Source organism: Macaca fascicularis, chromosome 19, assembly GCF_037993035.2.
Source record: "Macaca fascicularis isolate 582-1 chromosome 19, T2T-MFA8v1.1".
NCBI classification, from domain to species: Eukaryota; Metazoa; Chordata; class Mammalia; order Primates; family Cercopithecidae; genus Macaca; species Macaca fascicularis.
In genome coordinates this window covers 14,352,511-14,365,272 of record NC_088393.1, presented here as the reverse complement: position 1 = coordinate 14,365,272, position 12,762 = coordinate 14,352,511, and the positions used below count along the sequence as shown (strand labels likewise).

Below are 12,762 nucleotides of genomic sequence, written 5' to 3'. Positions count from 1 at the left end.
CAGGACTGGGCAGGACTGGACAGGACAGGATGGCAGAAGGGGAGTTTGTGGCAGGGAGATAAGGCCAGTGGGTTATGCACCGGAGCAATGGTTAGGTTCCTAGCCAATCAGCACATTCCATCCCTCTGGCCCCCAGGGATTGGTTCTGGATGGACACATGACCAAATTTAGGCCAATGAGATTTAAGTTTGAGGCTTTCTGCTAAAGTCAGGGAAGAACGCATGTTGGTTCTGGGAATCTCTTAGCACCACATGCAGAAGCCTGCAGGTAGAGTTCAGAGTTCACGAAAGAATTCATCTAAAAGATATCACTGAAGCCCCTGGATCCAGCTGTGCCTGAAGGATACAGGTTTTCTGTTCATGAACCAATAAATGCCCTCGTTTGTATTAGCTAGTTCAGTTTGGGTTCTCCTCCCTTTGCAATGGAAAGAGGCTTGCCAGGAACTCAAACATCTTGGTTCTTATTGCCGCTTCCCTGGGAGCTAGGACTGATACAGTAGTCCTGTCTCCCTAGAGTTACCCCATGACTCTGCTAACGAGACTGAGGAACCTCCACCCAACGTCCAAGCTAATGGCCATCCATCCCATGGGGAGTACTTGAGATAGGACCTGTTGTTCTCTTCTGGCCAACGCTAAGACCCGTCTCCTGTCTCACCCCACGAAGTGGGATTCTCAGGAGGTCACAGAGCCCTAGGAAACATGAACAAATAACCACCTCTCTGGGCCCGTGTTTCTTAACTTTTTTTTTTTTTTTTTTTGGGATGGAGTCTCACACTGTTGCCCAGGCTGGAGTGCAGTGATGCAATCTCGGCTCACTGCAACCTCCACCTCCCAGGTTCAAGAGATTCTCCTGCCTCAGCCTCCCGAGTAGCTGGGATTACAGGTGCCTGCTGCCACGCCTGGCTAGTTTTTTTGTATTTTTAGTAGAGACGGGGTTTCACCTTGTTGGCCAGGATGGTCTTGAACTCCTGACCTTAGGTAATCTGCCCACCTCAGCCTCCCAAAATGCTGGGATTACAGGCGTGAGCCACCGCGCCCAGCCACTGTTTCTTGATCACTTCCTCCCTCCCCTGTATCACTGCCTGCCTTCTCTGGGATAAATGCACTCAATCCTTGTCTCAAGCTCTACTTCTGGGAGACTCCAACTCAGGGCCTTGGCCACTCCCAAGCTGAGCAGACACTAAACTTTTTTTTTTTTTTTTTTTTGAGACGGAGTCTCACTGTCACCCAGGCTGGAGTGCAGTGGTGTGATCTTGGCTCACTGTAACCTCCCGCTCTCAGGTTCAAGTGATTCTCCGGCATTAGCCTCCTGAGCAGCTGGGATTACAGGCACGCACCACCATGCCCAGGAAATTTTTGTATTTTTAGTAGAGACGGGGTTTCACCATGTTGGCCAGGCTGGTTTCGAACTCCTGACCTCAGGTGATCCGCCCGCCGTGACCTCCCAAAGTGCTGAGATTACAGTTGTGAGCCACTGTGCTCGGCCAACACTATACTTTTATTTTTTCTATTTTTATTTATTTTATTTTATTTTATTCTTGAGACAGAGTCTTGCTCTGTCGCCCAGGCTGGAATGCAGTGGAGCAATCTCGGCTCACTGCAAGCTCCGCCTCCTGGGTTCACACCATTCTCCTGCCTCAGCCTCCCGAGTAGCTGGGACTACAGGTGCCCGCCACCACGCCCGGCTAATTGTTTGTATTTTTTTTAGTAGAGATGGGGTTTCACCGTGGTCTTGATCTCCTGACCTCGTGGTCCGCCTGCCTCAGCCTCCCGAAGTGCTGGGATTACAGGCACGAGCCACCGCGCCTGGCTACTATACTTTTATTTTTATTTATTTATTCATTTTTGAGACAGGGTCTCACTCTGTCATCCAGGCTGGTGTGCAGTAGCATGAACACGGCTCACTGCAGTTTCGACCTCCTGGGCTCATGTGATCCTCCCACCTCAGCCTCCCTGGTAGCTGGGACTACAGGCAAGCACCACCATGCCCTGCTATGTTTTGTTTTGTTTTGTTTTGTTTTGTTTTGTTTTGTTTGAGACAGAGTCTCACACTGTAGCCCAGGCTGGAGTGCAGTAGCATGATCTCGGCTCACTGCAACCTCCGCCTCCCGGGTTCAAGCCATTTTCCTGCCTCAGCCTCCAGAGTAGCTGGGATTACAGACATGTGCCACCACGCCAAGCTAATTTTTGTATTTTTAGTAGAGATGGGGTTTCACCACGTTGGCCAGGCTGGTCTTGAACTCCTGACCTCAGCTGATCCGCCCGCCTCGGCCTCCCAAAGTGCTAGGATTATAAGTGTGAGCCACTGTGCCTGGCCCCCGCTAAGTTTTAAAAAAAAGTTTTTAGGCCGGGCGCGGTGGCTCACGCCTGTAATCCCAGCACTTTGGGAGGCCGAGGCGGGCGGATCACAAGGTCAGGAGATCGAGACCACGGTGAAACCCCGTCTCTACTAAAAATACAAAAAATTAGCCGGGCGCGGTGGCGGGCGCCTGTAGTCCCAGCTACTCAGGAGGCTGAGGCAGGAGAATGGCGTAAACCCAGGAGGCGGAGCTTGCAGTGAGCCGAGATGGCGCCACTGCACTCCAGCCTGGGCGACAGAGCGAGACTCCGTCTCAAAAAACAAAAACAAACAAACAAAAAAAAATGTTTTTAGAGACGGGGTCTCACCATTACTGCCCAGGCTGGTCTCTAACTCCTGGGCTTGAGCCATCCTCCTGCCTCAGCTTCCAAAAGTGTTGAGATTATACAGGCGTGAGCCACCACACCCAGCCACCATTCTTAAAATATTCTACCTACTCCGTCGTTTTGCTTCAAGACAGCTCTCTGAGGGAGGAGGTTTGTCATTCACCCCCCCTCCTTTTTGTTTTCTTTATTTAAAAACAGGGTTTTACTCTGTTGCCCAGACTGGCGTGCAGTGGCACATAGCTTATTATAACCTCAAACTTGAGCCCAGGGGCTCAAGTGATCCTCCTGCCTCGGCCTCCTGAGTAGCTGGGACTATGGGTGTGCACCACTGTACCAGGCTAGTTGTTGTTGTTGCTATTATTATTATTATTATTATTATTATTGAGGCAGAGTCTCGCTCTGTTGCCCAGGCTGGAGTGCAGTGACGTGATCTTCACCTCTCAGGTTCAAGCGATTCTCGTGCCTCAGTCTCTGGAGTAGCTAGGATTACAGGCGCGTGCCATCATGCCCAGCTAATTTTTGTATTTTTAGTAGAGACGAGGTTTCACCATGTTGGCCTGGCTGCTCTGGAACTCCTGACCTCAGGTGATCCGCCTGCCTAAGCCTCCCAAAATGCTGGGATTACAGGTGTGAGCCATGGAGCCCAGCCCAGACTAATTTTTTTTTTTTAATTTATTTTTAGAGACAGGGTCTCACTATATTGCCCAGTCTGGTCTCAAATTCCTGGCCTCAAGAGATCCTCCTAGCCAGATGCAGTGGCTCACGCCTGTAATCCCAGCACTTTCGGAGGCTGAGGTGGGCAAATCACCTGAGGTCAGGAGTTCGAGACCAGCCTGGCCAACTTGGCGAAACCCTATCTGTACTAAAACTACAAAAATTAGCTGGGCATGGTGGCAGGTGCCTATAATCCCAGCTACTCAGGAGGCTGAGGTAGGAGAATCAGTTGATCCCCGGAGGTGGAGGTTGCAGTGAGCCTAGATCACGCCACTGCATTCCAGCCTAGGCGACAGAGTGACAGAGTGAGACTCTGTCTCAAAAAAAAAAAAAAAAAAAAAAAAAAAAAAAAAGGCCGGGCGCTGTGGCTCAAGCCTGTAATCCCAGCACTTTGGGAGGCCAAGGTGGGCGGATCACGAGGTCAGGAGATCGAGACCATCCTGCCTAACACGGTGAAACCCCATCTCTACTAAAAAATACAAAAAACTAGCCGGGCGATGTGGCGGACGCCTGTAGTCCCAGCTTCTCAGGAGGCTGAGGCAGGAGAATGGCGTGAACCCGGGAGGCGGAGCTTGCAGTGAGCCGAGATCCGGCCACTGCACTCCAGCCTGGGTGACAGAGCGAGACTCCGTCTCAAAAAAAAAAAAAAAAAAAAGAGAGAGATCCTCCTGTCTCAGCTTCCCAAAGCACTGGGATTACAGATATAAACCACAGCACCCAACCTGTCAATCCCATTTTATGTGTGGGAAAGCTGAGGTCTGGGCAGAAGGACCTGTCTGAAGCCGCCCTGTTGCTAAGTGGTGGGTCTGGGAGATTTGACCTTTTTTTTTTTTTTTTTTGAGATGGAGTCTCGCTCTGTCGCCCAGGCTGGAGTGCAGTGGCCGGATCTCAGCTCACTACAAGCTCCGCCTCCCGGGTTTACACCATTCTCCTGCCTCAGCCTCCCGAGTAGCTGGGACTACAGGCGCCGGCCACCTCGCCCAGCTGGTTTTTTGTACTTTTTAGTAGAGACGGGGTTTCACCGGGTTAGCCAGGATGGTCTCGACCTCCTGACCTCGTGATCCGCCCGTCTCGGCCTCCCAAAGTGCTGGGATTACAGGCTTGAGCCACCGCGCCCAGCCGAGATTTGACCTTAGGTGGAGACCAGCTTGGCACCTCCATCCACAGGTGCGAAAGCCGTGGGATATGCCAGGCACTGTTCTGAATGCACACTTCATATAATCCTTACAACACTGTGGGGAGTACGGGGTGGTAAGCCAACCATTACCCCACTTGACAGAGAGGGAAACCAAGGCCCTGAGAGGTGGCACAGCCCAGGTTCAAACCCAGGCAGGCTGGCACCAAGCTCACACTCTTAACCACCAGGCTGATGCCTGGATATATGCAATTTCCTTCCAGGCGGCTGTGGCCATTTGTCGGGGGAGCGGGGGGGTGTCTGGAGCGAGATCAGCCAGCAGAGGGGATATGGGTGCCGGGCAGCAGACCTGGTCAGGAGCTCCCAGGCTGGCATCTGGGCTGCCAGGCTAACCTTAGGCCTCTCTAATCCCTCACTGCTGCCCGTCCCTGCTTCTCGGAACTCTCCTGTGCCCCGAAGCTCCCCCCATCCCTCCGTCCCCACCCCTACTCCTGCGGTCGTCCCAAATACCAGACAGGACGAATCTCAGCTTTTCCCCAAACATTCCTTGTTCTTGTGGCCCGGCCCAGGCTGGCTGAGGTTACGAAAGCGGAGATGGGGTGGTTGTTGGCGGGAGGGGGGACCAAGGGGATGGGCTGGCCTGTCCTCACCACCCCATCCGGCCGCCTGCCCGTCCTCCCCAGGGCGGGGAAGGGGGTGGGCCAGCTCCCCCAAAGCCCCGGGAGAACAGGCTGTTGTGGGGGGTGGCCTGGGTCTGGAGATGGGGGGCAGTGGTGGCCACAGCAGAGACTCCAGGAGGTGACCGCCTGGTTTCCATTAGGGAGTCCTGGTCAGCAGCTTGGGCGAGACGGCAGAGTCAGGGCTGGCCATGGTAAGGTGGGGCACGGGAGGGTCTGAGGGTGGGGCCTGCCTGCCTCCCCACCCCCACTCTGCCAACTGGCCACTGCCTCCCCACTAAGACCCTCCCCGAGGAGGGGATGCTCCAGTCACCATGGCGACCCCGCGCCCAGCCCGGAGACAGGCTGACCCTCCCTTCCCCGCAGTGGCTGAGCCTGCTGCTGCTCCTGCTGTTGCCGGGCCCCCTGCCCGTGGCTGGCATGGAGGACGCTGCCTTCCCTCACCTGGGGGAGAGCTCGCAGCCCCCGCCCCGGGCCTGCCCCCCGCGCTGCTCCTGCCCCCGAGTCGACACTGTGGACTGTGATGGCTTGGACCTTCGGGTGTTCCCGGACAACATCACCAGAGCCGCTCAGCACCTCTCCTTGCAGGTGGGGCCCAGGGAGGGGAGTAGGGGCGCCCAGGGCTGAGACCCAGTGGTGAGGGGAGCTGGAGGGGTGCCCCGGGGCTGAGGAGCGTGGTGGGGTGTAGGAACATACATGCAGGAGGGAGGCGTGGAGCTGGCTGTGATGGAGCTTTGCCTGGGCAGATTGGCTCTACATGCCCCAGGTGAGGGGGTGAGTGTGGACATGCTGGAAGTTGTTGGGGACTGAGGGTTAGTGGGCGTTAGGGTTAACATCTTGGCGGTTATAGTGTTGTTTGGAGTCAGTGTGGGGGTTATGGGGATGTTGTGGCATTGGGGGTTGATGGTGGGGGTGATGGCACATTTGCGGTCGATGGTGGGGGTGTTGGGGCATGTGGGGTCGATTGTAGGGGTGACGGCAGGCACATTTGGGGTCGGTTGTGGGGGTGATGATGCATTTGGGGGCGATTGTGGGGGTGATGGCATATTTGGGGTCAGTTGTGGGGGTGATGGCACATTTAGGGTCGATTGTGGGGGTGATGGCACATTTAGGGTCGGTTGTGGGGGTGATGGCACATTTGGGGGCAGTTGTGGGGGTGATGGCACATTTGGGGTCGGTTGTGGGGGTGATGGCATATTTGGGGGCGATTGTGGGGATGATGGCACATTTGGGGTCGGTCGTGGGGGTGATGGCACATTTGGGGGCGGTCGTGGGGGTGATGGCGTATTTGGGATTGGTTGTGGGTGTGATGGCACATTTCGGGTCAATCGTGGGTGTGATGGCACATTTCGGGTCAATCGTGGGTGTGATGGCACATTTCGGGTCAATCGTGGGGGTGATGGCACATTTCGGGTCGATCGTGGGGGTGATGGCACATTTCGGGTCGATCGTGGGGGTGATGGCACATTTCGGGTCGATCGTGGGGGTGATGGCACATTTCGGGTCGATCGTGGGGGTGATGGCACATTTCGGGTCGATCGTGGGGGTGATGGCACATTTCGGGTCGATCGTGGGGGTGATGGCACATTTCGGGTCGATCGTGGGGGTGATGGCACATTTCGGGTCGATCGTGGGGGTGATGGCACATTTCGGGTCGATCGTGGGGGTGATGGCACATTTCGGGTCGATCGTGGGGGTGATGGCACATTTCGGGTCGATCGTGGGGGTGATGGCACATTTCGGGTCGATTGTGGGGGTGATGGCACATTTCGGGTCGATTGTGGGTGTGATGGTACATTTGGGGTCGATTGTGGGGGTGATGGCACATTTGGGGTCGATTGTGGGGGCGATGGCACTTTCGGGGTTGATTGTGGGGGTGTTGGGGGACCTGGGGTTGGTTGTGGGGTGATGGCGCATTTGGGGTCGGTTGTGCGGGTTTGGGGTTTGACATCTTGGCAGTTACAAAACCGGTCAGGATGATGGGGTGTTTAGGATCAACTGTGGGGGTGAAGATGGGATGAGGCTGGTTTGGGCTGATGGGAAGTTGAGAATCAGTGCTTGGGGTTACTTGGTCATGGGGTCACAGGTGTGAACACCCCAACTCTTGCCCTGCAGAACAACCAGCTCCAGGAACTCCCCTACAATGAGCTGTCCCGCCTCAGTGGCCTGCGAACCCTCAACCTCCACAACAACCTCATCTCCTCAGAAGGTGAGGGGCAGAGGGAGGCAGCCTCTCTGGGGCTGAAGGACTGACCGAGGTCTCAGCTGCCATCCCCTTCCCCCGCCCCATCTGCGGGCAGCTCTGTCGCAGTTCCCAGAACTGCCCTTTGCTGAGCAGGATGGAAACTCAGGGGCTGGGGTGGGGGTTGGGGGCTGTGGCTTTTGAGTAGGGATGGGGAGGAGGGGATCTGAGGGCCTGGGGAGCCTCTGCCAGTTCCCAGCCCAGAACCCTGAGGCAGCTGGGAGCCCAGACTCCCCCTCCACCCAAGACCAGGCCTTCACTGCCCCCCACTCTCCCAGGCCTTCCTGACGAGGCCTTCGAATCTCTCACCCAGCTGCAGCACATCTACGTGGCTCACAACAAGGTGAGCCCCCAGCCCCACCCGCAGGCTGAGCCCAGAGAGGGTGCAGCTTCGGTCACACAGCCCAGGGTGTGGAGGGGACAGCTCTGCTGGGGAAGGGGTGGGGCCAGGGCGCACCAGGGCCAGTGCGGCTGTGGGCTGTGTCCCCACAGCTCTCAGTGGCCCCTCAGTTTCTGCCCCGGTCCCTCCGCGTCGCGGATCTGGCTGCCAACCAAGTGATGGAGATCTTCCCCCTCACCTTTGGGGAGAAGCCGGCACTCAGGTAGGCCCTGGCCCAGCCCAGGCCCCCAGGCCTCAGATACGTCTGGGTCACGCCTGGTTCTAGGAGCAATGAGGGAGTTAAGACCTTGCCCTTGGCCGGGTGCAGTGGCTCACTCCTGTAATCCCAGCACTTTGGGAGGCCAAGATGGGAGGATCATCTGGGATCAGGGGTTCGAGACCAGCCTGGCCAAGTCTCTACATAAAATACAAAAATTAGCTGGGTGTGGTGGCACGTGCCTGTAATCCCAGCCACTCAGGAGGCTGAGGTAGGACACTTGCTTGAACCTAGGAGGTGGAGGGTGCAGTGAGAGGAGATCGTGCCACTGCACTCAAGCCTGGGTGACAGAGTGAGACTCTGTCTCAAAATTAAAAAAAAAAAAAAAAAAAAGCCTTGCCCTGGAGGGCTTAACTGGGGGCAGATCCTTTGCTTGGGGAGTGAGAGGAGGGCACAGTTATACCCTGGGAGGAGAGTGAGGGGGGAGACAGGGCCCTGTATGCTGTGTCAGAACTCCAGACTGAGGTGGAGACAGTATGTGCAGGGACACACACACACTCTTACACAGACTCACATACACACCTGCACACACAACCACACGAACACATGCTTATGCACATACATGCAATCACGTGCACACACAAGCACACAGACTGACATACACACCTGCACACACTTCCAATCACATGCATACAGGCACACACTCATGCATGCACATGCAATAACATCCTCACACAAGCACACACACAGACTCACATACACACCTGCATACACTTCCAATCACATGCACACAGGCACACACTCATGCACATATGTACACACATGCACCCACGCACTCTTGCACATGCATACATACACACAGTTGCACACTCACATACACACACACATACACACTTATGCACAGGCATATAGCACACACTTGCGTATACATACACACATGCACACCCACACACTCTTACAATCACACGTGCACACACACTCCACATATGCACACACTCATTACACTTACACATGCACACTGCTCACACACATGCGCACACATCTATTCATACAACACATACACTCACCTGCACACCTACACACAGTCACATGCACACATGCACAATTACTCTCACACAGATGCTACACATGCACACACACACACACTCTCTGAAGGTGACCCTGAGCAGAGTATGGTGTGGGAGTAGGGTGGTGGGAGGCGAGGGGCAGGCTGGTGGCCGGAGCCTGGCTCTCCTCAGGTCCGTGTACCTCCACAACAACCAGCTGAGCAACGCTGGCCTGCCCCCTGACGCCTTCCGCGGCTCCGAGGCCGTCACCACCCTCAGCCTCTCGAACAACCGGTTCAGTTACCTGCCGCCCAGCCTGCCACCCTCACTTGAGCGGCTCCACCTGCAGGTAGCCCTGCTGTAGGTCCCACCCTGGGGCCAGACTCCCTTCATCTCTTTCCAGGGGGACCCCTCCAGTTCCTAGCTTTCCATCCTTCCCAATTGCCCCTCAGAATTCCAGTGGTCGGAGTTATCTTTCTTTGAATCACTTTATTGGAAATCACTTTGAGCTCAAGGCAAGCTCCCCGTCACTCCCTTACTCAAGAGCCTTCTGTGGCTTCCCGCTGCCCTCATCCCAGACTCAGGTCTCATTCTGTTCTCCCTTCTCCAGAACAATCTCATCTCCAAGGTGCCCCGAGGAGCCCTGAGCCGCCAGACTCAACTCCGCGAGCTCTACCTCCAGCACAACCAGCTGACCGACAGCGGCCTGGATGCCACCACCTTCAGGTACAGGATGATAGGGGCAGAAGGGGCTGAGAATTTATAGTCGGGGGTCCCAACCTTCAGTCCCCCTTCCCTGGATGGCTCCTAAGCCACGGCCTCATTTACTGAGTGTCTGCTGCTCACTGGGCTCGGCAGAGCACTGGGTGGGTGTCCCTGTTCCCCACAGCCCTGCACTGACATCGTAAGTCTCACATGCATTTCCATCTCGCCTCTACCCTGGTCACCCCCGTAGCTAACTCTCAGGCTGGAATCTGCCCTGAGCACCCCAAGTTTACCTCCCACCCAGCTCTCTCAACGCATCACTCCCAAGTTGAAATCGCCAGCTTAAATCTGTCTCAGGACCACTCCCCAACCTCCTCGCCAAAATCTGTCAGGCACCCCACTCCAAGTGCCCCACCTGACACCGACCCTCTCTCTTACCAGCAAGCTGCATAGCCTTGAATACCTGGATCTCTCCCATAACCAGCTGACCACCGTGCCCGCCGGCCTGCCCCGGACCCTGGCTATCCTGCACCTGGGCCGCAACCGCATCCGACAGGTGGAGGCAGCTCGGCTGCACGGGGCGCGTGGTCTGCGCTATTTGTTGCTGCAGCACAACCAGCTGGGGAGCTCAGGGCTGCCCGCCGGGGCTCTGCGGCCGCTGCGGGGCCTGCACACGCTGCACCTCTATGGCAATGGGCTGGACCGCGTGCCTCTGGCCCTGCCCCGCCGCCTGCGTGCCCTGGTGCTGCCCCACAACCACGTGGCCACGCTGGGTGCCCGCGACCTGGCCGCCACACCGGGCCTGATGGAGCTTAACCTGGCCTATAACCGCCTGACCAGCGCCCGCGTGCACCACCGGGCCTTCCGCCGGCTGCGCACCCTGCGCAGCCTGGACCTGGCGGGGAATCAGCTAACCCGGCTGCCCATGGGCCTGCCCACTGGCCTGCACACCCTGCGGCTGCAACGCAACCAGCTGCGGATGCTCGAGCCGGAACCTCTGACCGGCCTGGACCAACTGAAGGAGCTCAGCCTGGCACACAACCGGCTCCGGGTCGGTGACATCGGTCCAGGCACCTGGCATGAGCTCCAAGCCCTCCAGGTCAGGCACAGGCTGGTTAGCCACACTATCCCCAGGGCCTCTCCATCCCCCTGCCTGCACTGCCACATCCCAAACATTCTAGTTAGCTGGTCAAGCAATCAGAACAAGAAAATGGTAAGAGTGGGTTAGAAGGTGATGAGGAGGCTGGGTGAGGTGGCTCATGCCTGTAATCCCAGTGCTTTGGGAAGCCAAGGCAGGAGAATCGCTTTAGGCTATGGGTTTGAGACCAGCCTGGCAACATAGCAAGATCCTATCTCTACCAAAAAAACCTAGCCAAGCGTGGTGTTGCATGCCTGTAGTCCCAGCTATTCAGGAGACTGAGGCGGGAGGATCGCTTGAGCCCAGAAGTTTGAGGCAGCAGTGAGCCATGATCGGGCCACTGCCCTTCAGACTGGGCAACACAGCAAGACCCTGTCTCTTGAAAAAAAAAAAGTGATGAGAGAGGTATGGTGCGATTGACTGAATCATTTAATCAAGTGGGGACCCATCTGTCTGTGCCTTCCTGGGAAGGGTCTTAGTTTACACTGCAGAGGGGAGGAATTTGGCAGTCATGTGGGGTGGGGGCAGAAGGGACAGGCTGGTATGAAGGAGGCAGGAGACTTTCAAGGAGAGAGGTTGGGGGCTGGCTGAGCTGAGTGGCCCAGGCCTGCGGCTGCCACGACACCATCTATAACCCCCTGCCCAGATGCTGGACCTCAGCCACAACGAGCTGTCCTTTGTGCCCCCGGACCTGCCTGAGGCCCTGGAGGAGCTGCACCTTGAGGGCAATCGCATCGGCCACGTGGGCCCCGAGGCCTTCCTCAGCACGCCCCGCCTGCGTGCCCTCTTCCTCAGGTGCCCCGAGGGTGGCTGGAGGGGTGGAGGTGGGCAGGGGAGGGCCTGGGAGGGTCACGACCGCCTCTCTGTGCAGGGCCAACAGGCTTCACATGACGAGCATCGCGGCCGAGGCCTTCCTGGGGCTCCCAAACCTGCGCGTGGTGGACACAGCAGGGAATCTGGAGCAGGTCCTGATCCAGCTGCCTCCCACCACCCCACGTGGGCCACGGGCAGGGGGCCCCTGATCCTGGAGAGGTCCAGCAGAGCAGCCCAGACTCCTGGGGCTCCGCTGGGCCGTGGACTGAAGAGACAACACCCACCGTGGGCCCTCTGTCTGGCTCTCCTGGGCCTCCAGGGCTGGGCCTGCTCTGCCTGGCACTGGCCAAGGCACTGAGGCACGCAGCTGGCATACTCCAGGCTCACAGACCACGCTGGCCTGGCAGGACACGCCCTACCCCAAACTCCCAACACGGATGGAGGCAGCAACAATAAAGCCAAACCCTTCCAGCGCTCAGCACGGACCAGGCACCCTTTGGGGGCTCTGTCCACAGACTCCTCCCCACGACCAGTCCAGCTGGGGAAACTGAGGCTCTGTGATGCTAAGTGGGTCAGGACTGAATTTTGAGGTCCTAAGACACACACTGGGATCACCAGACAGCACCCTGTGCGACCCAGCCACGTGTGATTGCAGGGACGCCCAAGGCCACCCACTGAAAAAACACTGGGTGACAGATACAGGGCCCCTCAAGTGTATCCCCCACAGCAAGCATGGGAATGAAATGCACCCTTCAAGCTGGATGTGTGGTGGTGCCCTTCTGTAATCCATGACTCAGGAGGCAGAGGCAGAGGCAGGAGGATTACGTGAGCCCAGGAGTCGGAGGCTTCAATGAGCTGATTGTGCCACTGCACTCCAGCCTGGGAGACAGAGGGAAACCCGGTCTCTAAAAAAAAAAAAGCGCCTTTCACAAGCACACTGCCCCTCCCCAAACCTGCTCCCCTAACAGGCACCTCCCCATCTACCTCCAGGGGAAATGGGGGGTGGGTGGGG

At 57.0% G+C, this 12,762-nt stretch overlaps 1 protein-coding gene across 4 annotated transcripts; it reads left to right on the top strand.

The window, feature by feature from the left end:
- The first annotated feature begins 5,205 nt into the window (after positions 1 to 5,205).
- PODNL1 (podocan like 1) lies at positions 5,206 to 12,508 on the top strand. Of its 4 annotated transcripts, XM_045378585.3 has the most exons (10): positions 5,206 to 5,404; positions 5,577 to 5,798; positions 7,326 to 7,419; positions 7,731 to 7,795; positions 7,945 to 8,054; positions 9,287 to 9,443; positions 9,705 to 9,820; positions 10,241 to 10,898; positions 11,584 to 11,732; positions 11,809 to 12,508. In XM_045378585.3, the coding sequence occupies exons 1-10, from the start codon at positions 5,402 to 5,404 to the stop codon at positions 11,957 to 11,959; spliced, it is 1,725 nt and encodes a 574-aa protein (XP_045234520.2). In that variant the 5' UTR covers positions 5,206 to 5,401; the 3' UTR covers positions 11,960 to 12,508. The 4 variants fall into 4 exon arrangements, with proteins under 4 accessions (XP_045234520.2, XP_073882223.1, XP_045234519.2 ...); XM_074026122.1 differs by having other exon boundaries at positions 11,584 to 12,508; XM_045378584.3 differs by lacking the exon at positions 5,206 to 5,404 and having other exon boundaries at positions 5,454 to 5,798.
- Positions 12,509 to 12,762: the final 254 nt, after the last annotated feature.